At 43.9% G+C, this 27,907-nt stretch overlaps 7 protein-coding genes across 7 annotated transcripts; 2 read left to right on the top strand and 5 right to left on the bottom strand.

The window, feature by feature from the left end:
• Window positions 1-385: 385 nt before the first annotated feature.
• PHALS_11217 (elongator complex) lies at window positions 386-2,824 on the top strand (the record flags this gene model as incomplete). Its single annotated transcript, XM_024726774.1, has 1 exon — window positions 386-2,824. One exon carries the CDS (start codon window positions 386-388, stop codon window positions 2,822-2,824), a length of 2,439 nt encoding a protein of 812 aa, XP_024577417.1.
• A 44-nt stretch (window positions 2,825-2,868) lies between these two features.
• PHALS_11216 (voltage-gated ion channel superfamily) lies at window positions 2,869-7,476 on the bottom strand (the record flags this gene model as incomplete). Its single annotated transcript, XM_024726773.1, has 6 exons — window positions 2,869-2,941; window positions 2,997-4,858; window positions 4,925-5,110; window positions 5,163-5,189; window positions 5,268-7,220; window positions 7,279-7,476. 6 exons carry the CDS (start codon window positions 7,474-7,476, stop codon window positions 2,869-2,871), a joined length of 4,299 nt encoding a protein of 1,432 aa, XP_024577416.1.
• Window positions 7,477-7,654: 178 nt separating this feature from the next.
• On the bottom strand, window positions 7,655-9,756 carry PHALS_11215 (voltage-gated ion channel superfamily; the record flags this gene model as incomplete). Its single annotated transcript, XM_024726772.1, has 2 exons — window positions 7,655-9,523; window positions 9,583-9,756. 2 exons carry the CDS (start codon window positions 9,754-9,756, stop codon window positions 7,655-7,657), a joined length of 2,043 nt encoding a protein of 680 aa, XP_024577415.1.
• A 103-nt stretch (window positions 9,757-9,859) lies between these two features.
• PHALS_11214 (uncharacterized protein) lies at window positions 9,860-14,914 on the top strand (the record flags this gene model as incomplete). The annotated part of the gene is made up of 7 exons (XM_024726771.1): window positions 9,860-11,233; window positions 11,289-11,458; window positions 11,523-12,195; window positions 12,967-13,071; window positions 13,131-13,260; window positions 13,354-14,798; window positions 14,867-14,914. 7 exons carry the CDS (start codon window positions 9,860-9,862, stop codon window positions 14,912-14,914), a joined length of 3,945 nt encoding a protein of 1,314 aa, XP_024577414.1.
• A 488-nt stretch (window positions 14,915-15,402) lies between these two features.
• On the bottom strand, window positions 15,403-17,084 carry PHALS_11213 (uncharacterized protein; the record flags this gene model as incomplete). Its single annotated transcript, XM_024726769.1, has 10 exons — window positions 15,403-15,465; window positions 15,528-15,579; window positions 15,647-15,741; window positions 15,815-15,928; window positions 15,989-16,052; window positions 16,092-16,229; window positions 16,301-16,412; window positions 16,474-16,594; window positions 16,656-16,777; window positions 16,838-17,084. 10 exons carry the CDS (start codon window positions 17,082-17,084, stop codon window positions 15,403-15,405), a joined length of 1,128 nt encoding a protein of 375 aa, XP_024577413.1.
• Window positions 17,085-18,153: 1,069 nt separating this feature from the next.
• PHALS_11212 (enhancer of polycomb-like protein) lies at window positions 18,154-19,942 on the bottom strand (the record flags this gene model as incomplete). Its single annotated transcript, XM_024726768.1, has 3 exons — window positions 18,154-18,827; window positions 18,978-19,728; window positions 19,799-19,942. 3 exons carry the CDS (start codon window positions 19,940-19,942, stop codon window positions 18,154-18,156), a joined length of 1,569 nt encoding a protein of 522 aa, XP_024577412.1.
• A 5,395-nt stretch (window positions 19,943-25,337) lies between these two features.
• On the bottom strand, window positions 25,338-25,662 carry PHALS_11211 (uncharacterized protein; the record flags this gene model as incomplete). Its single annotated transcript, XM_024726767.1, has 2 exons — window positions 25,338-25,385; window positions 25,534-25,662. The coding sequence occupies 2 exons, from the start codon at window positions 25,660-25,662 to the stop codon at window positions 25,338-25,340; spliced, it is 177 nt and encodes a 58-aa protein (XP_024577411.1).
• Between the last annotated feature and the right edge of the window lie 2,245 nt (window positions 25,663-27,907).

Raw genomic sequence — 27,907 nt, 5'->3', positions numbered from 1 at the left:
TAGCGGGGTAGTGGATATTGTATTTTTGAGGGCTCTATTCGGGACTGGACTCTAATCGAGAAAATCCGTTAAGATACTGGAGTCGACGTAAAGGGGAGGACTGTGGGTCACGTGAGCTGCTGGTTTCACATCATGCACTAGCTAATTTTTTTGCTGTCGGACATTGTAAAAGAGATACATATAGTACTGTTTAAATGAACTTCATCTAAATATAAGTGTCATTATTGAACGAAAGAGCAGACGAAGTACTTATACTCTATTGGTCAGAGCTTACGCACGGCAAATCGATAGTAATAAAGTTGGGAGTGTGGGAAATACCCAACTACACGGTATACCCATTTTTTGACTACAAAAAGGGTTGGACCCATATTTCGTACTTTCGACAATGGTGCAGGCGACGCTGGCTCATGTATCGTCAGGCTGTAATGCCAATACGAATTCGCTGTCAACAATGTTTCGCTGCGTGCCATTTGATCATGAACATGGCAACTATTGCGGCGCTTTTGCGTCAAAGAACGCGGTGTGTATGCTAAGTAGCAGTGTCAACAGTAAATCTGATGCAGCGCGACTAAAAGTTGTCGAGACTTTGAAGCACCGCGAGGCGGTCATCAACACGACAAAAATCACAAGTGTTAAAATTATGAGTGATGATTTTTCTTGTGGAGTTCGCGTTCTGGCAGGAGATTCGGAAGGCCGCGTATTTGTTTGGACAAAGTCAAACGGTCAGTGGAACGTCCAGAAGCTCCAAGATATAGAGACTTCTACAAAGATGGCTGTAGCAGCAGTGGGCGCTGCTGCTACCAGAACATGCTGGATGTACGTTGCTGCGTTTACAGATGGGACATTAGTTCTGTACGAGCAAAAACAAGGTGAGAATGCGAATCTTTTACATCTACTGGAGCTCGGTAAAAGAAGCATCATGGAAGCAGTGGACATGACAGTGATAATCAATGAAAATAACAAAGAGCAGAGTTTTCTAGTGGCAGCAGGTGGTGTAGATCAAAAAATTCATCTTTTGGAAGTAACAAAGAAAGTGACAAACTTGCTGAAGCTTGATGGACATCGAGATTGGATTCGTAGTCTTGCTTTTGAGCGAAAAATAACAAGCGCTGGGGATGAATTGATGCTGGCATCGGCGTCACAAGATCATAAAATTCGGTTGTGGAGAATCATGACAAGTCTCGGGGATGCAAAGATGGCATGTAGCAAAAAAACGCAACACTTTCAGGCTCAAGGCTGCTTTTTGACGTACACCGTGAGCTTCGATGCACTGCTACTTGGTCACGAAGATTGGGTAACGTCTGTACAGTGGATGGAAAATAGCAGCGCTTTGCTTTCCTCTTCGATGGATAACTCGCTTATCATATGGACAAGAAATGCAAATGATGGTAGTATTTGGTCACCGTCGCTTCGTGTCGGTGAATTGGGTGGTATCGGTCTGTTATCTGCAGGTTTTTTACCAGCCTATGATGAACGTATCAATTTGATTGCGCTAGGTTTTAAGGGACAATTAGAATATTGGGAGCAACAGCCTGCGCCGTCCACTTCGTTTCTTCCGGCTATATCTGTTAACGGCCACGGAGCTGAGGTCACTGATATATCTTGGTCACCACGTGGAAAAAGCTTCGTTTCTGTGTCACTGGATCAGACTGCACGTATTTTAGCACGAATTTCACCAGTTGATAACGCGTTGATGCATTCAGCTGAATGGTTCGAAGTTTCAAGAGCCCAAGTACACGGCTATGATATCAATTGCGCATGTTTTGTACTAGGAGACCGACTCGGCAATAATAAATTTGTGAGCGGTGCCGCTGAGAAGATTTTGCGTGTGTTTGAGACTCCTGACGAGGTAGAAAAGCTTGTCAATATGACGCACAGTGATGAGAGGGCACTTGTCGATTCACTCAACCAAACAGACTTGCAAGTGAGGAAAGTAAACAATGCTTACCTTTCAGAACTGAGTCTGACGAACAAGTCGCCGAAAATTGAAGCATGTACTTCGGACAAAATGAAAGGCGACGGGTATGCAAAGTTTAATGAATGGGTCTCGTTACCAGTTGGAGACACGCTAGGCCGTAGGACTCTTTGGCCCGAGATACGCAAACTTTATGGTCACGGCAACGAGCTTCTCACTGTGGCATCGTCGTATGCTGGCGACTTGATAGCGTCCGCGTGCAAATCACGGGAAGAGCGCTATGCTGCAGTGCGTCTCTGGAATACTCTGGACTGGACTGAAGCTCAGGAACCGCTTGGAGGTCCCAAGAGCTCTGTTGTGCAGTTAGCTTTTTCTCAAAATGATAAATTTCTCTTGTCGGTGTCAAAAGACAGACATTTTTGTCTCTATGAGCGGGAGGAAGGTCCCGAACGGAAATTTAAGCTGTTAGAGCGTGTAAAAGCACACAAACGAATAATTTGGAGTTGTTCTTGGGCTCCAAACTCAGCACTTTTTGCACTTGGGTCTCGAGACCAGTCATTTTCGCTTTGGTGGAAGACTCAAGATACTTGGAGTCAGGCATGTGAACCGGTCACGTTTGAAGCAGCTGTCACTGCTGTGGCATTTGCTCATTACAGTTTGGCAGAATCTGTCGATTTACTTGCTGTTGGCTTTGAAACTGGAGCGATTCAATTTTTTACGGTTTCAAAATCTAAAGACGAGCCTGTTGTGGTCGTTTGTACATTGGTGGGCGAAGTGGCATGGGAATCGTCGCCTTCTGCAGCAATTCTACGTCTAGCGTGGCGTCCTTCAAACGGTGATAAGGATTATGTGCTCGCAGTAGCCAGCAGCGATAATTCGGTGCGAGTGTACAATGTTATGGGGGATTGATAGCAATTTAATGAACTATAATTCTGTAATTTTCGACTGTTTAATCATGTATTTGGACATTTCGCTTGCAAGAACCTCCGCTTGAGTGGGATAGAGCTCTCGAACATAGTCGAGATCCTGACGGCTTAAGACATGAATCTGTACCCACGTAAGTGCCACAGTAGTGGCTGACCGTTTGATGTGTTGCAACAAGGCCATTTCTCCGAAGTATTCGCCTTTGTACAGAATTCGAATTATTCTTACTGTTTTCGAATTGGGATCTAGTACCCCCACCGTTCCTTTTGAGCCAATAAATCCCATCCAATCTCCGAAATCGTCCTTTCGGATTAATACGTCGTCTTGCATGTAAATAACTGTACGCAAGCGTAATACGAGCACTTCGATTACAGCTGGAGCCAAAGTTTTTGCTGATAAAAAAGGAATTTGTTTGAGCATATCCCGATAAAGCTGAAATTTTACCTCACATATAAGTGCCGGAGACAATTCATTGATAAAAGCATCAGCGTCAGCATTAACGCTCTTTGTTTCGCGCCATAAATTTTCATAATATCCACGAATTCGCTTTGCAAGTTCGTCAGATATTCCAAGAAAGCGGCAACGTTCAGATGTCGAGATAATTTTCTTGCTATATGCTGCCTCCTTCTCGTCAATCGATGCAATTAATGCTGCGACGGCTCCAAAGACACTAGCTTGTAGGATATTTCCGATCAGCATAAAGCAAGCTACCGAAATGAATTCTGCGGTGGTGTACATTAGCGGAGGACTGGCATTTACACACCCAATAACAAGCGACCAGCAAAGACTGTACTCGTCAAAGAGTGACTGTGGAATAAAATTTCCTTCGTTTACGTGGGCTCGCCAGCCTGTTGCGACCCAACTCCAGTAACAAGTTAGCAAGTGTACAATCGTCAGCACAAGTCCAAGAAGAAGAACAAATCGAACAAGGCCAGCTTTTTTGGCGGAATTGAGTCGATATGCCAAGTGACTTACTTTGGCTAATCTAAAAATTTTAAATACTCCAATAACATCGCTGTGCGCCGAGTTCCCGAATAATTCAAAGGGAAACCAGCTTAAGAAATCCGGCAAGGCCCATCCACTAAGCAAATAATTGGTGGCAGTTTGCTTGGGTCCAGAAATGAGATTTCCATGTTCATCCGCATAAGAGGAAAACATCCGCGCAAAGAAATCAGCTGCAAATACTACCGACTCCAACGAGCTGTAGTATTTTAAAAACACCGACGAATATCTGAACCCAAGGGTAAGAGGCGTGAAGACAAGATCAAGTATGATCAGAACAATAACCAACAGATCCCATATTGTGCGGTATACTGAGTCATGGCGAAGCGTAAATCGGCTAACATCTCCTTCAAGCTTTCTTGCAGACATAATTTCCTCCGGTGTAATACCCGGTTCTACGCATTCGTCTAGATTTTCTGTCGATTGTCGGAGTGTCAAGCTTTGAGAACTGGGCATATCAATTGAGCTAACAGAAAAGCGCCGACTCAGCAAGTCCCGGTCTCCTGAACCCAGCTTCGTCAGCTTCGGCGCTTTGATTGCGGGTGATATTTTGCTCTTTCGAGCTGAATATGGCAGCCATATTTTGGACGAGATTTGCGATCTCGCTTGTGGTATGAAAGCTTGACTTCCTTCCTTCTTCGAAAGCCACTCGGACGACAGTGCTAAGTCCGGAACAGCCATTGGCATACTCAACTTTTTTATTTTTGGGTCTTGAATGGAACCAGATTTTGAAAGCTGAGGCAACGTGTGCTCTAATGTACGATCTTCTTCTGCTCCAATCGTTGGTTGAAGGCTTGGAAGATTCTGCGGAGATTCGTTTTGGGAACCAGCGAATCCTGCGGAAGAATCAATTGGCGTTTCGATCAGCTTTCTTTCCAGCGCTGGAATCGAAGGCGACGCAGCATTGCTGAGACGCTGATTGTTGGTTAAACTATTAACCGATGGAGTCAGTGTGAGCATACTGTCTGACGCAGTATCACTATGACGTCGATGCTTTAACTTCTTCTTTACTGTTATCTGTGAAGAAGTATCCATTTTCTCTGTTAAAGCTAAAAGCAAGTCAACAAATTATTGATATCAAACCTGATGCTGTCTATACACCAAAGAAGTCAGCTCGCGTAGCATACTGTTGACTGTCAGAATACTGTTTTGCATCTCGTCAAGACGCACTTCAAATCGCTCAAATTCTTCGCGACTAATTTCTTCGTGATTTAGAATTTCATTTTCAGTCGAGGATAGATAGTCAAGCATTCGGCTGCTGCTGTCAGGCTTTGAGGATCAAACAGGCACATCCACCTGGAAACGAAATTAGTTATCGTACTGCAGGTATTTTAAGCAAAGTTTGACTCTGCTATTAATAATAGGCTGTTAAGTTAACAAATATTAAAAATTGATTCTTACATTTCAGTCATTACTTATAGCGCACTTTAGATTGCATGTACTTATTGATTTCACGTTCAAGAATCTCGGTTTGAGTTGGATATTGTTCTTTTACACTATCGAGATCCCCACGACACAATACGTGAATTTGAACCCAAGTTAAAGCCACGGCAGTAGTCGAACGCTTTGCACGCTGTAAAAGTGCCATTTCACCAAAATAATCTCCTTTCCGAAGGATTCGGATGATTTTTCGTGTGTCAGTGGTCGGATCAAGTACACCTACAGATCCTTTGGACCCAATAAAACCCATCCAATCGCCAAATTCACCTTTGCGTATCAAGACGTCATCCTGCGTGTAAATGATCGTTCGCAAGTGCAGAATAAGCATTTCAATAACCGCTGGCGCAAGTGTCTTAGCCGATAAGAATGGAATTTGCTTGAGCATATCGCGATAGAGCTGAAATTTGACTTCGCATATTAGTGCAGGAGAAAGTTCATTAATGAATGCGTCAGCATCACTACTGATACTCTTAGTTTCTCGCCACAGATTCTCGTAGTATCCACGAATACGCTTGGTGAGTTTATCTGAAATGCCCAGAAATTGACACCGTTCCGACGTTGAGATAATTTTTTTGTTGTACGCCGTCTCATCTTCGTCAAGAGACGAAATGAGCACAGCAACAGAACCAAAGACACTGGCTTGAAGAACATTACCGATTAGCATGAAACAAGCCACTGAGATCTGTTCAATTGCAGTATACATTGCAGGGGGGCTTGCGTTCAAGCAGCCAATTACTAGCGACCAGCACAAGACGTACTCGTCGAACAAAGATTGCGGAACAAATGTATAATCATCAAGATGAGCACGCCAACCGTAGGCCACCCAGCTCCAGTAGCACGCCAGCAAATGAACAATGGTCAGAACGATGCTTAGCAGCAGAATGAATCGTAAGATACCAGCCTTTTTGGCGGAGTTGAACTTTCGTGCTACATGACTCACTTTCACAAGTCGGAAGATTTTCGTGAAACTAAGCACTCTTCCTTTGCTTGAAGACGCAAGCAACTCAAACGGAAACCAGCTGAGAAAGTCGGGAATAGCCCATCCACTAAGTAGATAATTCGTAGCTGTCTTTTTGGGCCCCGAGATGAGATACCCGCGTTCATCGGTGTAAGACGAGAAGATGTGGACAATAAAATCAATCACGAAAAGAATTGTGCCACAGACATTTAAACCATCCATATAAACTGGAGTGATGTGAAACCCGAGCGCGAGTGGAGTCAAAATGACATCAAGGAGAATCATGGCCATAATCAACAAATCCCAGGCATAGCGGTATGGAGATTCATGGTACAGTGTGAACTTATCAAGTTTTCCTTCAAGGTTTCGAGCTGATAGAATGTCCTCTGGTGTGACTGCTGCATCTGTACGCTGACCAACGGTGAACAAGCTATTAAGTCGCTTCTTCGTTTTGTTTTGAATATCCAACGTCAAAGAAATGGAGAAGCGCCGTGTGACCATATCCTCCTCAATCAATGCACATGTATTTTCTTGATCAGATGACACCGTTGCTGGTGCATTTGCATCATTAGGTGTCATCGTTGTTGCTGTCTCACTCGAGGCATCCGCTTGATTTTTTTGAAAATCTTGACTTCGAATGAGGGCCTTCTGAAATGCCATCAATTTATTATTCAGAACAACAAGCCCAAGCTTTTTCTTTTTTAGGCCATCAAGTGGGGGGAAACTTGTTAAAGCCGAATTGGATCCTTGCATCAATCCAATACGACTCTTATGAACATTTGTTTGTATTTCTGTCCGAGTATTAAAGCGAGAATTTGAAGTAGCATAATTTGTATCGAGATAATCTGATGAACTCAAAACCATAGGAGCAATGCCATTTTCTACCAAAGACTGAAGTGATGAGCTCTTGGCCAAAACTGTTAAATATGAAGGTGATGCTTCATTAAATTTCTGGTTTATATAATTTGAAGAATTGGATGTCTAAGGTACAGCATGTGAGAATTGAGAGCCACGAGATATGATATCGTTCGCGATGTACCTGCAGTTGTTGGCATAAAAGTGTGGTCAAGTCCCCTATCATCTGATGAGTGACTTGAATATCAGCTTGCATTTGATCAAGTCGGTTCTGTAAGCATGCTGATTTTCGTAGTTGGCCTCGATCGCCAATCTCACTCATTGTCTTTCTAATTTCCCGGTCCGTTGAATGTAGCTCTGTGGTCGCTTGCTCGTCATTCATCGTTCTTTCGAGCGTGTGGACTACAGCCGAATAGAACGCAGAAACGCAGCAGGTTGCAACGGGCAAACATGAAAATACGAAACCAACGGAAGACAAAAATGGATACAGTTTGGAAGTCAGTTTTTGAAGTAGCATTGATTTCTATTCTAATCGACATCTAAATTACCAGTGCCATTTGCTACCAACGCTCAGTCCCCGACGTCATGTACTTATACTTCGTAATTTCTTTTTCAAGAATCCCCGCTTGAATAGGATACATTTCTTTCACATTGTCGAGATCTTGGCGACAAAGGACATGTATCTGCACCCATGTTAGCGCTACGGTCGTCGCGGATCTTTTTGTGTATTGCAGGAGCGCCATCTCCCCAAAATAGTCACCTTTTCGGAGAATGCACATAATTTTACAATTTTCGGAGTTCGGATCCAATACACCAACACTTCCTTTGGATCCGATGAATCCCATCCAGTCTCCAAACTCCCCCTTTCGGATAAGAACATCATCTTGCATGTATATGACCGTGCGAAGATGCAGGACAAGCACCTCGATTACAGCAGGATCCAGTGTTTTTGCTGACAAGAAAGGAATGCGTTGAAGCATATCGCGATATAGTTGAAATTTAACTTCACAAATTAGCGCGGGGGATAATTCGTTAATAAAACCATCGGCGTCAGCACTGACGCTTTTCGTTTCACGCCATAAATGTTCGTAGTATCCACGAATGCGTTTTGCAAGATCTTCTGGAATACCAAGAAAGCGACACCGCTCCGTCGTTGTGGTTATTTTTTTGCCAAAGGCTGCCTCATCCTCATCAATTGAGGAAATAAGGGCAGCCACAGCACCAAATACGCTTGCTTGGAGAATGTTACCCACTAGCATAAAGCACGCGACTGAAATTAACTCGATGGGCGAGTACATGATAGGAGGACTGGCATTGACACAGCCAATGACGAGCGACCAACAAAGAGTGTACTCATCAAACAGAGTTTTTGGAAGAAACGGTCCTTCGTCTAAGTGAGCTCGCCACTCAACAGCAACAAAGCTCCAGTAACAAGCTAATGAATGTGCAATGACGAGAACAAGTGCTAACAGCAACACGAATCGCAACACGCCTGCTTTCTTGGTCGAATGAAGTCGATAGGCGAGATGGGTTACTTTGGTCAGTCGAAAAATTTTGGTAAATCCGAGAGCGTCACCGTGATTGATATTTGCCAAAGCACCAAAAGGAAACCAACTGATAAAGTCTGGAATGGCCCAGCCACTAACAATATAATTTTTAACTGTATGTGTTGGACCAGAGATAAGGTCCCCGTGTTCATCGACGTAGGTCGAGAACATTCGCACGAAAAAATCAATTGTAAAGACCACAGGCTCTAAAATATTAAATCCATCGAGAATCTCAGACTTGTAATTAAAACCTAACGACAAAGGCGTGAATACGAGGTCGAGCACAATGAGCAGCATGACAAACACGTCCCAGACGCTTCGTTTTTGCGAATCGTGGCGAATTGAATACGGATGAACAGTCCCTTCTAGGTTGCGAGCTGACAATATTTGCTCGGGTGACACAGTAGCATTTCGCGATTTCTCATCAAAAAGATTATTCTTCCGTTTTTTTATTGTGCTCACTTTTTGAGCTAGATTCATGGAGCTGACGGAAAATGTACGAAAAACTTCATCGTTTTCTCTAGATGATCTTTCAGCTTTTAATTTGCCTGAATGCGCGAGTTTCATGATTCGGCGCTGCAGTGGTGTTGGCTGCTGATCCGATTCTGCGCTGACTTCAAAAGAATTTTGAAGTGTCTCAGGTACAGAGGTGAGATTCGTGTTCATTACTTTTTTGGAAGCCGCAGAATTTGAAGGATTTGTGGCTGTAGCAGTAAAGGCGTCTAGCGCGCTATTGATCGCTTTCGGTATCTCGGGTGGCACAAGCCGCAACGCTTCAGTTGCACCCGTTGTGCCCACTAAAGGTCCATTCCTAAATACATTCAAGCCTTTAGGTGAGCCTCTTTCATTCACATTCCGACTTTTGTTCTTGGATAATGTGCTCTATAGAAATCCACAAAATCAGAAACTAAATAGCTGTTGCCTTTAAACAATAGCTACACCTTATGCTGTCGCTGTATTAATGTGTTTAAGTCGCGAAGCATTTGATGTGTTTCGATTTGAAATTGCTCAAGCCGATCTTCGATCAAATTCAGTCGGTCTGAGAGGTTCATGTTGACTTGTTCAAGTTGAGGCGGATCTCGTTGCTGCACCGTGTCAACAACATCGCAGTTCATCGCAGTATAAATTGACGATTAAGCTCCAACGATTGGTTACAAGTGTTCGCGACCGCTCAAGCAAAGAATTGATCTAAGTAAGATCCACATTCAAAATTGCCGGATGCTAGAGGCCAATTCCTCAAGAAAATCGAATGTCAATGACCATCCGTTTAACAAAATAGATGATTTAAGAGCGGCAATAGATGCCAAGCTCCATGAACGAGGAATCTACGAACAAATCCGAGAGCTGGTGAATGCAAAAGCATCAAAAGTATCAATTGATGAAAATGAGAACCAACCGAATAGTGAGGAAAAAATTTTCAACAGTGAAACAGCAGATTCGAAAGAAGAGCAAGTTATCCACGAAGTTTTGGAGAGTGAACTCGTTCAGCAGCTATTGCTTAAACTTCGGTCGATGGAGTTTGCAGCCCCTGAAAAGTTAATCGAGCAAAGTGATGAAAGTGCTGTTGGAGTAGAAGACACACGAGAAGTTGTTCTTTACTTGAGGCTGTCTGAAGGAAAGGCATTCGTCGATCAAATGGTAGATTTTGAACATAATGACGGGAACACGAACGAAGAAGTAGAATTAGGTTTGAAGGACAATAGGTGCCCTGTTGGTAGTGTTGTGGCCTTTTTTCGCGTGAATGCTTCGTTTCAGAAACAACGTCAAAGCTCTCACGATATCCAATGCTGTGTAGATCCTACTTTTGATGCGCACTTTCGTTTTCATGTGAAAAAGAGGAAATCTCGTACTGCGAGAAGTCGAGACAGATCACATTTTGCAGTTGACGTCATGTCACCATGGGAAGCGTTATGTTTCATAGAGGAACCGGTACAACTTGATCTGGTAAAGGTCAGAAAAAGGTTTTTACGAAGAGATGATAACGGTATTGCTATCTGGCAAGAGCTTTCGCGGGAATTGATTGCAGTTCATCGCCTTGATTGGAGACGAATTTTGTGCTCGACTCTTGAATTTGTACACTTTCCCATTCAGCTTACCGGAAGGATGAAAGAACCAGTCGGAACGTTAGACCTTCGTGCTAATTTGTTGAATTGTAAACGAACTGCAAGTATTGCTCGCGAAGTTCGGTCATTTCTCAATAAAGAGGCTCTTCAGCGCAATGCAAGCAATCATACCTTTTTCAAGTACGCAAAACAATGGTGGGAGGACTACCGAAATGAAACACGTGAAGACATTAATGGACCTGACGACGGATCAGTGGATGAGCACGTACAATCGCTTGCAAAAATTGATTTTCGACAACGTCTCGTCAAGATGTTTGCCGAAGACGAAGAAGGTCGTTATCGTATGATGTGCAAATTTATCGTGCCCTTACGTGCTCGCAAAGCCGTAAGAAGCCCAAGTGAAGCTGCTCGCTTTGTTTGTTTGCTCCCGTACGAGTCAAACTCACTTGCTGGAGGTGGAAATGATGAACCGTGGCGATCAATACCGACGATATTATCAACTCGAAAAGGTAACGCTCAAGACCATGCGGTACGTTTTGTTTTTATATGTAAGCAAATATTGCCTATAACTTCAGATATGTCAGATTTTGCTTGCATCGCTACTTTTAGGCTGCGGTCTTGACGCATACATTTGCATCGGCACCATTTCTGCATGTAAAAGTGCATCACGCTTTACACGAGGATCTCAGGACAGCAATGACGACCGAGGATTGGCAGAAGTCGGCCATGTTTGGGTACTCACGCGAGGAACCTGGTAAATCGAAAGTTATTCTCTCATTTGAATAGATGGAAAAGGCTGACAATGATACAATATTCAGCACTTCGGACGTATTTTTGTGGGAGGCAGTGACGGGTGAAAAGTTTTGCGTGCATGATGCTCGAGCTCCCAAACGACGAGGTTACTGTGCCATAGATTGTGTCTTCAACCATCGTCGATACTTTGCAAATCTGCAGCCTCGAGCGTGTAAGCTTGCTGAGTCTTCGTTTGACTTTGATGACGAAACGTGCTGGAAATGTATGGACGAAAATCTTATCGCTGATCTTCCGTTTAAGCAACCGCAGACTGCTTTACTGCCTCCCGATGTAATCTCAGCTAGCCGGCAAGAGGACGAATGGACGGTAATATTGCAGCGAGCAATCGCGTCTCGCCGAAGAGATGACGGTTTTATGACAGTTTGGAGCGATGAATTGAGCTTTTACCTTCTGCCAGCACTCAATTCGTACGAGCTGGAACGTTTGTATGAAGTCACTCAAGTTGACAATATTTTTTTCCGGCAAAGTGTGTCCAATTTCGTCCAGGAAGGTTACACATTTCAAGGTGTGCCCTTAGTGTTTACCTTTGAATCCCCAGACGAAGCTTTAGATATTTTCATGTCCAACACGCTTGTCTCTGACATTCTGACCATTCACGCTCGATCGGCGCAATTTGCTATCGCTGTTCGTTGTTTTCCATATGCTGAACACACGGTTGCTACGTGGGTCATGCTAGCTGTGAGTTATCCGAGCAAAAATTAAAAAAAATGAGTTGTTAATTTTATGGAGCGACACAAATTGTCATACACTATTCAGCTATTCAGAGCCCATCCGTGAAGCTTAAGTGATACTTCATTCTCCACCTCGATGATTGCTACGATGTGGTGTCAAGTGAGCTGCATTGCAAATTAGTGGGCTTTGAAGAGTCGGTAGTATTAGCGTGAAGGTAGTGACGGCTTCTGCTCGCAACGTCACCGCTGATCATATTGAGCTAAATTGCAGACAAGCCGTAGAAGTGCCGCATTTCAAGTGAAAATTTCTCGAAAGGGCGTTGACCAAATTTGTTATGACGCCTTCGAGAATCTATCTACTGCTACCGTTTGATTGCAAAGGAGGCTCGCATTAATCATTGCTATCAACAAATGTCTGATGTCTCAACCGCCGCGTCGAGGGTCCCCTCTGTTCGCGGCCAACCATCTCTATTGCGCACATTTACTGCATTTGATATTGACCACCGAAAGATTTTGCCTTTCAGAAATCCTTTCGTGCAAGTTCACGGCTCCGCTAAACGTTATGGATGACACATATTCTATACTTTATGTATGCCCACGAATGCTCCAACACCCTTAGAGCTGGATAAGTTGCTTAGAGCTGCTAGCTTTAGTAGGACCTGAAGTCAAGCTTTACCAAAAAATGCGGAGCACTACAATTGCATGCAGTATTTCTTTTCAATAACAGATTACACTAGTTATGTTACATATTTTTGATAAAGATGATTATTATATATAGCACAATACAAGTAAAATGACTTCTAAAGAAATGAGTGCTGGGAGCCTCGAGACAAAATCAAATGAAGGCCTATTGTCGCTGGAAGAAGTGTCGATTATGATCCAGGTTCGTACTGCTGTAAGCTGGCGCGAGATGTTACAGCCTCATATTCGTGCCCTATGTAGAAAATGAGAGAAGAACAAACCTCGTTTTTTGATCAGCAGCGTGATTTGATCATTCAGCAGGTTCTGGAGCGCATTCACAAATCGGGTGTGTATATTGCTAAACCTTCTACAAAAAATAAAGCAATCAAAGGTTCGTCGTCTACTTGTCGACTCGAACAAAGCTTAAGCAATCTTGTTCATCATTCTCTTGCTGAATGTGGATTCGACCATCCTCACGCGCAAGGCACTGCATACTCATCAAGAGAACAACTTACAAAAGATAATAGCAAAGAGGGAGCTATCGAAACTTATAAATACAAAAAATACAAAAAGGATGGAGATTTTCGATCGAAATCTAAAAGTCAACAAGAACATGAGGATAAACACCAAGATCTTCTAACTCCAAGTCAACAGCTAAAAAGTTCAATTTCAAAATCATCATTAAAGAGTATTTATCGGAAAAAAGGAATACCAGAATCAAAGTGGCGAGATAATCGACGACCTAGTAGTTTAGATGCGAGAAATGAAAGTCGGGCTCAATTGAATTTGACCGACAAAGATTCTGCAGGTTCAATTGAAACTATCGAAATTGCATTTGCAAATGTACGAGATAAAGTGGATCCGAAGACTTTGGCAATTCTTCATCACTCCGAGATGCTTCTCGACCAAGTTAAACATACATCGATGACGAACGTAGGGACTACCAGCTTTGTGGAGAAACTACGACAGCGACAAGCTAGTGCCGACTATACAGCAGATGATTGTTATAGACTCGAGAAGGACGGCGAAGATCAAAGGCCCTCTGAGAAACGAGTCAAAATGCCATCAGAAATATCGGAAGAAAACTTGAAATATGATGCAACTGCTAAAAGCGAGATCGATAAAGTATCTTTCGATAATATCCGTTGTGACATGGACCTCTTACAGCCTCATTGTAAACCACCTGATAATGATAAAGAGTGGGAAAATGAATTAGCACGGCAGATCTTGACTATCTATGCAACTTCCGTGAAAGCACTTGAGAAGTCATCTACTTATAGCTTGGAAAAGAGAAAAATGATGGCCTTAAATTCTAGCTTGTCGAACAATGCTGATGGAAAGCGGCAGGTTCAGACTTTTGGAAAAGAAAAAACAGCGACAGATCGAAGACTTTTAAAACAGTCGAGCTTGCTCCCTGCGATTGAGAAAAAAGGAGCTGTAAAGTTCTCAAATCGGCGCGCTTCCCCCTTCTCAGCAGCTATATGCCATTCATGGGAGCCGTCTCAGATTCGAGATGACGGCAAAGTTATCATTAATATGCCCAAAATACCTCGACCGATCTGGTTTGCCGGCACTGGCGCTGTTAAGGCAGTTTGGTGTGCGCTCGCTAATGGACTCGCCGAATTGCGGCCTCAGCACACAAACACAACAACAAATTTATCTACAACGTCCATGTGTGAACACCAATTATGTGAGGAAGTTCGACAACTAGAAGCAAAAAAAAAGTTTGCGCACTGCATCTCGATCCTTGAATCGCTCTTAACTTCTTTAATTCGATCTCATGGAGCCGACAAACTGGAGACGCAACTTTGGAAACAGTTGGTTGTGACTTGTAATGCTTTTGCAAGTCGATGCATCGATTATCGAAAATTTTCAGCTGGCTTGCAGTTGATGAAGCAGGCAGAACATCTGATTGACAACTCCATTTTGGTAAGCAGTCCCATGCGAATGGAACTTTTGGCGTATCTTTACGACACCTATGCGCATTACTATTACAGACGCCGCAGAACACACGCGGGGCTTCAGTACATTATGAAAGCTTATGACATTCACTGCAGACAGAAAAGCTGGTCTCATCTTGCCGTATGCAGACTTCACATCGCAAATCTTTTATCATTCCAACTCAAGCACACAGAAGCAGTAAAACACATGGCTTGCATCCTCAAAATGATTGAAGAGAATAAGTTGGATGCGACATCCGGCAGGGCACTTAACAGCGACTCAGCTCAAAAACTTTGTCTGGCGGCAGTGTGCTACAACAATCTGGCTGTTGAACAGCTACATATGCGCCAGTTTGAAGCAGCAAGCGTGTCATCTTCAAATGCTCAACGACTTGCGAAATTATGTTTAGGCTATAGTAATCGCTGGCTCCAGCAGTTTCAGGCAACGAGTAATTCTGTCAACTTGGCAATTGCAACTCTCATGGAAGATAACAACACCAGTAAAATGTTATCACTCGAACCAGAAGCGAGAAAAGATTGTGTTTAATAGAAATCAAAGTTATAAAATAGGTTGATCGTTTTTGGTTAGGATTTTATCCATCAGCTAAATCAAAATGTGTTAGAACTCCTCCTTCATCTCGGAATATGCGAGCAACCTATTATCATTTCTCGTCACTTGAGCACTTAACCACATTGTTTAATTTAGAATTTGACTTACTTCTTGCAAAATGGAATGTCGGGTTGGGTCATCTAGCGCCAACTTTTTCTGACTGGGTCCATTAAGAACGCTGGATCAGAACGAGATATTCAAAGAAATCTGTCAAAATCAATACAAACCTCGATTGGGCAAGATCGTGCGCATGTTTGATGGATTTACGTAATTCTAGCAGGTGATTTGAAGCAGCTACAAACCCATGACTTGATTCGGCGAGCTACAATATCAAATACAAAAGGGTCACTATACCATACACAGATTAATGATATTATTGTCTGGTCGACTTGAACCTGCAACATCTCGCGCTTTGCGTTCCAGTCTTCGACGTACGCGAGAAATAACTCTTGATCAAGAAACTTGTCAAATTCCAGCTTTAAGGCACTAGAGCAAACCATAAACGCATCCTGCATGAAGCAATAAAATCATGAGATGAAAATTTTCCTTTTATCCAACCTGTCACGTACATTTTGCGCCGCTTGCTCGAAAAGAACCAGTTGTGATAGAAAATATTGTGCATCTTGGAGAACACTGAAAGAACATAAAAGTATTAATTATACACTTTAAAACGATTTCGAGACCAAGTTTGCTTTCCTGTTATAGGTAGTATCCCCATCTTGTAGCTTTGTAGCAGCTTGCACAAAAGTCTTGATATTGTCACATTCAGCTTTCGAGAACGTGCCACCTGTGGGCTGCACTTGCGCATGTCTGTCTGACCACAACCAAATAATTATACAAGCAATGGCACAGGTGTTCCAATATTCCTATTCGCAACGTACGCAGTAGTAATGGTCCTGCAGATTTCAAAGTGTGGCAGTAGCATCTTCGACATGGAAGCCTCAATCATCTGAATATCATAATACAACTGTTTCACCTGCTGCAAATTTTCGTCTGCACAACAGCATTCCGTGTAACTGATATCAAAATTTTGAAACATTGACAGATCACCAACCTTCTACGGCTAACTTGAACTCAGCAGTCAGCTGCTCAATTACATTCTGATACTGCAAAACCCGTTTGAAGTGCGAGTTTTGAAGCACTTGAACCGCCTCATCTAGAAATTTTGTCAAATACTCCATTGTACTTCAGTTAGATTGTAATGCGGACAAGCACAACTCAACACGCTTCACTCACGAGCCGTTTTTTAGTCAAGGTAGCGCACATTGCCGCGTCTTGAGCAACTGCGACCTTCAAAGCGTCGAAGTGATTGGACAGCATATCTAATGACTGGTGTAGTTTAGACGGCATTTCCAAGCCTACAGTTAATCGAGTAAACTCTTGTAGAGCACTTAGAAATAATCCAAGCTCCTTTTCACCCAAGAATAAGGGCACGTTCGTCACGAGGCGCTCAAGACGACTGGAAATGCGTGTCAAATCGCTTGTGATTTCGGAGTCTGACCGCGACATTGAGGTGATGGCAGCGTGCGCGGAAAGCGCGTGCTGCACACTTTGCAGATCGTGTATGACATCTTGCAAGCAAAATACGATGTTGCTAAGGGCGAAGCGATGCTTGTGCACAAGTAACGTCTCGAACTCGCGTACCAGACCGGCGATAGTTGTCATGTTGATTTACACAATTATCTCAAAAGTATCTTGGACGATAGTTGATTGGCCAGATAAATGTGATAAACTTGTGATGTGACACAGCTGTCAATATTGGCTTAAAATAATGAAGCATCATGACTAGTGACTTTGGACGTAAAACAGTTGGACACGTAAGCTTGTTAGGTTCGTATTATTGTGTAATAGGTAATGAAATACATAATTAAACAGTAAATCCTAATTAAAAATGCATCACTAGTGGCTTCTTGCAATGGTGTAGCCACGCCATTGTGTGGTCACACCATCTTGTGTGACGCATCCCTTTAACGCCTTTAACGAGAAGAGTTTATGACATTTTCATTACGAGTTTTCCAGAGATTCTAGAGATTAGTTTATTGCACAAAATTTGCTGTATCACCATCAGAAAATGGGAGGCTTAAGACCCAAGAAGTGCCCTCGGCGATTCGCACTTGCATTTTGAGCATTTGCTGACTCATCACGAAGTTCTGGCCCGAACATATGATCAGAAGCATATGATAAAAGCTACCAACTCATCATGAAACCGTCAATAAATCGAGTCAAATTATTACTGCTATTTAGAAATAAGCAATGCAACGAAGAGATTGACTGAACCAGGATGTAATGTTCATAGTTCTAAGCGATGATTAACACGTCGAAACAAGTTGGAGATGCAGAGTATGAAAATATCTCGTGTTTGCAAAAAAATAAAATAAAAAAATTAGTGTTGGAAATCAATTAATCTACTACAGTAAGTGTCATCGTTCCACCAGTTTGAAACCAAATTTATCGAACGAAAGATGCAGCTCTCTTATCGCACGATCGGCAAGAATCACTTACATGAATCCATAAGGGGTTAGTGATAAAGCTTTACGAGAATCATTGGCTTTTAGATATTGATGATACTGCGGACGGTTTGACTTAATGAGATGAATGTCTAGTTTGACATCCTCAAGCGTGGGCGGATTTTGATGGTGTGTGGGTATACGTAAACGATAGGTCGACGTAACATCCGAACTTGCTATATGACAAAACTAACCATTACGCTCCCAATCAGTTAATTCAATAAATCCTAGATATTGAGTGTAAATTTCATCTCCCGTTCTGAACCTGTGTGCACACTCTCGAGCCCCTTTCCGCCACTTATGGTCTTGTTCATCACTTCCTCGTAAACTGATGAAGAAATCATTTCTACAAGTTCGTCCTCACTGTCACTCATGCTGTAGATTTCATTTAAACGCATGGACGTGATTTCATTGATCTTATTCATTTGCGGGTGAGTCGACGAATCCTGAACAAGAACCGCGACATTATTTGTAGCGAGACTAGAATCTGAACTTCCGATTATATTGGTCGCTCCATATTTCGGCGTTGTGATATCTCTCAAATTTGCGGCATAAAGATTTGCAGTTGTAGACTTTAATGTAGGCGCATGGGTCTCGGCCACGCTATAGTACCGAGAAGATGGAGCTGGAATCCGATCCAACACTAATCGTCCACCACGACCAATACGTGCACGACATCGGTATCTGGGCGATTGCTGAAAAATTGTCGCGATAAATCGAGGTGGAGAGAGAGGGTATGATGGGAACACAGGACCGCGCAAATCACGCGGTGAGCTGTCAGTGTCCGTCGTGTCTTCCATCACAAAATTTGCTGATGTGTCATATTCCATGAATGAAGGCGCAATCTGAGGCCCTTCTACCACTCCAGCCTTGTCCAATTTTGAATTTGCATGACCAGCTCCTGCAGCAAGAGCAATGTTCGCGTTATCACTTGCCATTCTGCCGTTCTCTCCATCACGATGTTTCTTTTTCTTCTTCTTTTTCTTCTTGTGACGGTCGCGCTCTTCATTTTTCGGAATAACTGGCTTCCTTATGACAGCATTTGATCCACGGTTTACAAGTTCATGCTCTGCCTGACGTCGAATTTCATCGAGAAAGTCTAATTGCAATCGTTTTGCTCGTTCTCGACGTCGTACGAGTTCCAACAACCTGCGCACGCGTTCAAAATCAACACGAAGCTGCTGCAGCTTACGAAGTCCCTCAAGGTCGTTCTTGCGGTGCTTTCGCAACTTGTATCGCTCCTTTTCACGTGGTCGAAACACTGCATGAGGATTTGTATCATTCAACGGAGTCTGAGGCCAAAAACGACGTAGCAAAGGACGACGAAGCTTCTGTCGCTTTGCAGCCCAATACGCATACACGTCACATGTTACGCGGTTAAGTGGCGTCTTGTACATATTAAGTCGCTTAGCAAAAACATCTTCAGCTTCAGCCAGAGTCATAACGTTCGGGTTTAGTAATGCTGATGCTTTTTCTAGTGCATCCAGCATCTGAGCGAATCTTTCCTGTGATAATTGATATCGAGGGTCTCCATCTAGACCGTACTTAGGGTGACGTCGAAGCCATCGCATGTCTTCCACATCTAAATCTACTTCGACATTCTGGAGCTCGGGACCAAACGTATCTAAATCTACAGCATGTTCATCTCGCGGCAAAGGTTGAAACCGAACATATGACGTCGGTATATCAAAATCTGCAGATACTGAATTGTCATATGTTGACACCGGCAAAATCACGGGTATAGGAATATCTTTCTTCTTGCGTTTAGATTGAACTACAGCCCGCTGTCGAGCTTCCAGATTCTATATTCAAATTCACATTAATTTAGACAATTATATTCAAAGTTATAACATGATCCAATGAATTTCGAACCGCCACGAGCTGCTGAAACGATGTTTGCGGCTGAGTGGCACCCGCAGCGCCATCATCGTCAGCTTCCAGATCCTCTTCCTCACGGATAATTCGCATGCGCGCATGGATATCGATCTGTCTCGGCCGCAAACTCGAGCGCCGCATCAGTAAAAAAGACAAAAATGCAATTTCCTCCCCCTAAAAATGGGTACATGGTACCACAGAATGAATGCTGGTTTGCAACTCATAAAAATAAATTTACAAAACAGAAGCAGAAAGCATAGCCCTTGTTTCAACACCATAATATGCACAAAGGACTTTGACTATAGAGGGCCTGGACACTCACTGCGAAAACCACAAGCATATTGGATGCAGAGAAAGCTGCGTTTTCGGTGACGCCAATCAGTAATTATTTCTAGCGTTGCTAGAGATGATGACAACTGTTCCAAAATCATGCTAATCATTCCATTATTGTAAATGTCGAAGTTGTCTCTCCGAGTCTCAGTTTCGATCTTACTGTAGCCCTTAAGTGGTAGTGTGGCTTTGCGATCAGAAAAATCTACTTCATCATTGCCATCACTACACGTTGGTTTTATTTAGGAGTAGTTAATATCGTCTAAAATTAATTTTCTATTTGGACAATGTTGAAGAAGGTTATCTGTATCACTCATGGGGACCAAAGTATTAGTGCTGATGAGGATGATAGGCTCCGTGTAATGAGGTCTGTTAGATACATGGGTTGTTCGCCTCAGGTAAAGCAATACGAAGGTCACCGACCTTAACCAAGCTTCCTCTAAGCAAAGAGCTACGGCAGCCCCGCTGCACTTGATAGCCCTTGTAGTAATCTACACCTGAGCCGTAACGACTGACCCGTCGTAAGGATGGAACAGATTTTTTATTTACCCTACGGCATGCAGGACGAGCTTAAATGTTGATGTCTCTGCTTGGCCTTGAGAGAGTGCAACACCTCGCTTCGAAATAGTAATACCTATATAATAAAGTAAAACCTTAGTAATATGCAATACTACTGGCAATCCTGCTTCTTGTTACGGTGAAGCCACACCACTGTGTGATTACACTAACTTGTAAAATCCACACATGTGTAAGGTCACACCATCTTGTGCGACCCACCCTTTCATACAAGGGTACGTGAAACCCGTTGATTGCAAGTCGGACAATTGCAGAGTGACAATGACTCCACGTGGGCAATTATATCGGATGTGACCGAATTGATGACTTCCATAGCAGCGAACTTGCTGTCTACGGACATTTACCGCACTAAGATCGAATGGTTTCGGATTTCCAGCAGTAGCAGCCACTGCTTTCATCAGGATGGCCGATTGACCACGTGACAGTAGTCTTCGAGCAAATCAATTATAGTTGCATCTTTCAGAATCGTCGGACTCTGGCGAAAGCATAGTGTCGAAGTGTAATCGAGCTGATACGATGATGATCAATAGCCCTACACCACTAAGTTCGGAGGAACCTAATGGCAGTGTCAAATGCACTCGTAACCTAAGCAAATATGCTATGCTAATGCTGACCATCGGGGCAGATTGTCAGATGGAACGCGTGATTGAACTGTGGAGTATATTCTCCGAAGCACTTGAGCAGAGAGACCGCGGTACTGAAGTAAATTCCTATCCATTCATTGGTTTTGCGTTAAATATTGCAGTACATATCGCTACACCCTACAATCTGGTTCTAAGGGCATCTTCGACGTCGGAGTGAACCCGATCCTGTGCTGCTAAATGGGCAAACCGAAAGCGCGAATCGCGTATCTTCAAGAAGTATGCAGAAGTACTTGTTTTTTGCAAACGATGGACATCCGCGGATTGTATTGCGTGGACCCATGACCAGAGTCGAGTGTCGATTGTCGATTGTCTGGGCGGAGTTTATATTGGATTGCTGTGTGTACGATACATACATGAGACTTCGTGGTTCTTTTCCAGCACGTGTAATCGTCCGAATGGCGCGGAAATACGTGGTTCAAGTCATCACTCGAGCTCTCATTCGATTAAAGAGTTCGTCAAACCCTAAGGTGGCACCACACGTCGGTCGCAAAATCTGTGACGATAATAAATTTCACGGTAGCGCAGATACACTGGACGACTGAAGCCTCGTCAATGAGTCTGTCATAATATTCATCACCTGGTCAAGCTGGTCGTTTGTTGCCAGGTTGGGCTTAACGTGCAAATTGGCTGTTCGACGTGAAAGTGGGGGATTTTCCAAGTCTGATGGTGGGCGAAGGCGCCTTCGCATCTTCGCATTGAGGTGCGGTTTTGTCCTTCGCTCGTCGTCGGCGCAAGTTGGCTTCGATGCTTCTTATTTCTTGTGGGGTCACAAATCAAAGAGTCTTAGAGTTGAAGAAAGGTTAGAGAGAATCGGGGAATAGCCCCGTTTGAGTGGGAAATGGTATAATGAGACCAGTCCCATTACACATGTTATGTGAATCACATATTTCTGTGTGTGGCTGAGATTAACTATATATCCTGCATAATTATATGTCGCTCAAATTCGTTAAATCAGTATTGAAGGAACTCATCACTTTAGGATGGTTTAAGGCCAATTGGTCATAAAATATGCCATCTCAGCTTTTCGTCCTCGTTCATGCGACTCAACGATTTGCTCTGAGTGAGCAACACGCGGTAGAGCTTGTAAATTGATTTTAGGCTTCCTCAGAAAGTGCGTGTGTCATTCGCGTTACAAAGTTGCTCTGATTTGAAATCTCTAAATGCCATACTAGCCTGCGCGATTGGTAAAAGGGTTCTAAGCAATACTCCGAACATTGAACACTTACAATCGGCGCTTGAATGTATGCACACAAAAAAGGTACTGTATGAGGCACATGGTATGGCCACCTCGGGAGAGAAAATGATAAACTGAACGGCGGACGTTTTGTATTGGTGAATCAGCACATCTGATTGAAGTTATGACGGACGTTGTTCTGGTCATTGAGATAGAGAGAGAAAAGGAATAATTGGATACCCTCAGCGGGTCCGTCTTTGGACCCGAGTTGTACGGGAGGACGATATCTGGACAGTCGCGAAGAATGCGACTACGAGGCTCCCACGTATTATCGTTCGCTAGTTATTTTAAGCATTTCACAAAAAGATCCTTTCAGCCGCGGACGCTCCTCTCCGCCACCACGTTCTCGACGTGGTAGTATCGATTTCCATGTCTATCAAAATAGAGGAGGCATTACCTGTACTTCTTCTGTGACTACTCCACAGTCAAGGGTTAAACCCGACACTATATATTCTGGGCAACAAGAAAGCGTACGCTCCACGACACCAAGCCGGCCAGGCTTGTACTTGATATTTGGAGAAGAAAGATAATCATCTTGCTGTTGTCTGTGGGAGGTGTGGCGACGGTATTGCTGTGCGCGACGACCAAATCCCAAATGTTGGAATAGAGCAGGTTTACCCTGAATTTGACAGAAACCTACTCCGTAGCACGCAGGTTCGTGTCATGTTTGGAAAACTTCTCTGCATCTTAAAGTAATCAAGTTTAATGCAACAGCGCGCTTGAGGTCATTGGTATCAATCTAGGTATAGCAAATCCAACAGCAGAGTGCAAGCGTCACCGAGGACATGAAAACGCCTAATGGATTCTACTTTGGTCATCATGTAGGCACACCTGAACTACTTTTACAGCCTTGAAAGCCACTTCCGACGAACATTTTTCAGATCGGTAAGGGTCGTACTACGTCGGATTAACTTGCACTATACTCGCCGATAAGGCCAAAGTACTCTTTAAATTTCTTCGGAAAGTGATACTGTGGTACTGACGTATTGGTAAGGGCTTTTTTCGTTGCCGGAGATACCCGAAGACCGTGCTTTCGACTAAAAATCCAGATACAGGGCCAAAACCATCTTTTTCGATATTAAACGACAGCATATTGAAGCGCATACCCTAGGGTAAAGCTTGCAAGCCCTCAATATGGATGTCTTGAATCGATTTTCTGTGCTTCATACGATTTTGGATAGATATATCTGCGTATATAGATGCGTCTGAAACAGCTGCGTCATCATCCAGTTGATCAGTGCTTGTCTTAGACTGCCTCAGGGGTATAGGCAGCCACTCCCAGCGAATCTTACTCGGATTACTTACAGTAGTATATTTGATTCACATGACTGTGTAAGTTACCATTGACTAAGTCGAGAGCACCAAAATCATTACATCCGTCATGCCATCCCGCTTGTATATGCCGTAATGATCGATACAAATTTCTTGTTGAAATCATAAACAGTTTGCCACTTGCTGTATAACGCGCTGATGTAGAGATTAGCGCTGAGTGAAGATCTTGACTCTATCACTCTTACACACTTTATAACGGGGTTACATGTACACTGGTATACACTCAAGATGGTGTGACCGTACAAAGGTGTGAATTGCACAAGTTGGTGTAATCACACAATGGTGTGGCTAGACCGTAACAAGAAGCCATTACGTGGTGGGACTGCCAGTAGTTATGCAGATTAATTAGGTTTTGAATATTGGCGGCTCCGCCGCAAATAGAACAAATAAATACAGTTTCAATTTTAAACGAGAAAGTGTTTTGTCCTTGGTTAAGGTTTTGGGTACACTTAGGGGTAGCGGATTGTAATCAGCTAGACTCGTACTGGTTCTGGTATAGAACATAAGGTCGGTAAGCTTTCTCCAAGCAAAGAGCTACGACAGCCCCGCTGCACACTTGCCCGCATCATGCTTCAAAGCGGCTATGGCGCCGCTTTTTTTGGCAAATGTTATCTGCATGTTACTGTAGCCTCGTAGCGGGGATCTTGTCAGCAAGGTTTGGTGCTTCCATCAATTAACCGTAATATGATTTGTACTCTGTGGATCGCTTCACCCGCACATGCTTTTCAAATGCATTTAATGACAAACTAATTCAGCTCAAACCTTCCCCTGGTATAGCAAAGTTGGAATGCGATGCACGGTAGACACATCACCCGGCTGCTATACCTTCACACTCTGGCAGAAATACGCCGCTTTAAGTAAAATTGGGTCCTGGACCTTGTACTCAGGACTAATAGCCGATTCGATCTACACGTGTACGCCATGGATGCAATGACTTTCAGCCGTACCGATCCATCCCAATAGGATTGAACACTGGAAGGTTCGATAAACAGTCGCCGTTTCTGGTCCAAGCAGATGTTAGAAAGTATGGCGACTGATTTCGTGGAGACCACACATCGGGAGATTTGAATGTTTGTTAATTGTCGCGTAAAGGGTTCTTGCGCGCATTTTACCGCGTACTTAGTTTGCTCAGATCACAAGAGTATATATTATAACGTGACACGCTTAAATAGTAACTGATAATTCCGGCTAGCTATATATCATAAAGAATTTGTGATATGCGTGGCGCTTGGCTAACAGCCACGTGTTCTAAACCTCTCCTTGACGGTGTCCAATCAAATCCATCAGTACCGAGTTTTACTTGTAAAACCTCCACATCGTAGTTAAAGATAATAGCGGAATGTTTTCATGTGTGCGTACACACAATAGCGTATGCTTCACCCCCATCAAAACAGTAACCACGCTGACGTCACAAACCATCCTAGACACAGATAGCCATTGTCACAATGTATCCCGAGCGCAGACCACCCTGGTCAGAATGTTTCAGCTACACATCGTCCTGCCAACAGACAATCTCGGTCTCAAAATAATCTAATCACAGATCACCGTAGTAGCAGAGCATTCTTGTTACAGGGCTAAATAAATATACACCATAGTGTGCACTTAGGAAAATGTACATCTTCGCACACATCTAGTGTAAGCTCTAGGAGCGTCCGCCGCACCAAGCATTCGCTCCCTTGGCCGCACGGCTCGATGAGCCTCCACGAAAGACGCGATCGCTGTGGCTGACGTGTCGCCAATGTCATAAACGGAGTTTTTTGGGTGAGGCATCTGTTGACGAGCACAACCAATGTTACACAACGCTCCACTTTTGTCTTTCAAGAAGCCAAACGGCTCCGCCGCTCTTTATACGATTGGGGCATTGATGAGACTTAAACGTCTACTCACCATCGTGCAGCCCCTGTAAACCGTGCCCGTCTTCCGGAATGGGCAGTGGTAATATATCCCTTAAGTGGGCTGCTGATAAGGTCAGTTCTATCATCAATCGACACGAGATAAAATGACGAACTTAAATTGCTTCTAAGACTATAATCATGATGTGATATTTATGTCGGTATTATATACAGCTTGTCGTAAAGCTGATTTTATGAAGCATATGTCATAAGCAAATAAGGCTTGATGCTTGACTTTGCAAATTTATCTTCTCTTAACGAGTGGAGTGGATAAGACCTAATTTGACCGTGCAATGACTCGCGACATTGTCGTATTCTATGTTCGGGAAGCCTTGTTTTTGAAATAACTGCACCATTTGTATTCATTCTCTTACACGTTCTCCAAGATGAGATATTACTAGCGTGACACGCTGTTGCTCATTGTGAAGTCAAGTAAAGTGTTGACCCTGGATTGGGGTAGTTTGTCACAGAATTGAATGGACTCGTGAAGCGTATTGCGCTATACACTAGTAATTTTGATCAAGAGAATAGTGCGGTTGCACTTGTTGCCACCATCTTCTGTTCTAGCTGTATCCATCACTACCCACCTTCGTGGGCCAATACAAACCCGCACTTGTTTGAAGACGCTAGTGAAAAGCGCGTTGCGCCGTGCAAGCCAGTCAGAATTTGATGATATTAGTAACATCTGACAAGAGCTGCTATTTCTGCAGTCTTCGTCCGATGGATAATGTGCCACTCCACGCGGATCAGAAGTGCCTCGGACAAGATGCCTCGGACCTCGTCCGACCATACCACTCTTGGCATGCAGCAACTGCTTCGCAACGTGAGTAGTGCTCGGTACTTTACGTCCACTCCACGTGCATCACAAGCGTCTCTCCCTTGATGCCTCGGACCTTGGCTGACCATGCCATTTTTGGCATGCAGTGACAGCTTCAATACTTAAGCAGCGCTCAATAGGTCACGTGCCACTCCACGTTCAGCCCGCGAGCCACGCTCGAGACTCTTATCCAATACATTTTCGGTGTCATTGACCGTCCCGGTCCAGTCCGCGCCAATAGCGCCTCTACTTCCTAGCGGAGGTAGGTTCATGATTCACCAAAGCTCCGCTAGGAGACGCGCCCAAGGTCTTCGACCTCCAATCAATCCATGGTCCATGGTGTTCCAACCATGTCATACCAATAATAAGGTCATACCAATAATAAGGTCATACCTTGCATCCAAGTTTAAGCCTAAGCAACGTTCCACACTATCGAAGGCAAGAAACTTGACACTGAGTTCCACAGGGACCGTCGGCATAGTAACACAGGTCCCCGTCGCTAAGCAAAAAGTGACGATGTCACTCAACCGCGCTTCCAGCGCCTCGGCATACAGCTGACTTCCTCCGATAGTGGAGCGTCGAGCATAATTGCCCAACGCCCGAGAATCGATAAGGATTTTCAATGGCCTCTCAAAGGTCTTCACGGTCGCTTTTACGACCAGTAAGCCCGGCTTGCATTCACGTTCCTTGACCAAGGTACGGAGCTCTTCGGAGCTGGGCCCTGCTGCCCTCTACCGCTCTGAGGCACAACAGAATTCAATTCATTCCCAGTAATGCGCCCCTCGTTTCCTCGAAACAATTAGAAGCGAACATCGATTCGCCGAACCTTTTTTAGACTTACGCAGGGGACAACCAGTCCGAATGTGACGGGTGTATCCACAGACAAAACACCGTCGGGTGTTTACACGCTGCTCGGCAGCTCGGAGCTCTCTTTTATCTTTATCAGCATAGCTGAAATCCATTGACTCAGGCCCACTCGACGAGCTCTGAGGTTCTGCATTTCAACCAAGTCGTGCTGACTTACAGTTGAATTCGGCATTCAGTGCCTTTTTCAGCGCTTTTTCAAAAGAAGACGGATGCATACGAAAGACTTCCATTCTGGCTACGCCAGTGCGGAAGCCCTCCATAATGACGTTCACAGCGACAGCCTCGGGGAGAGGATCGGCTGCCATCCCGGCAATGAAAGTTCTCAGCTCTTGGACAAGTCCACCAGCTCCTTCTTGCCCTGTCTGGCGACAAGGAAACGCGATATGCCTGATGGGGCAGTGGGAACACTAGCAA

The sequence above is a fragment of the Plasmopara halstedii genome (genome assembly GCF_900000015.1).
Source record: "Plasmopara halstedii genome assembly, contig: Scaffold_526, whole genome shotgun sequence".
NCBI classification, from domain to species: Eukaryota; Oomycota; class Peronosporomycetes; order Peronosporales; family Peronosporaceae; genus Plasmopara; species Plasmopara halstedii.
The sequence above is the reverse complement of the archived record's forward strand: the minus strand, read 5'-3'. Positions and strand labels throughout refer to the sequence as shown.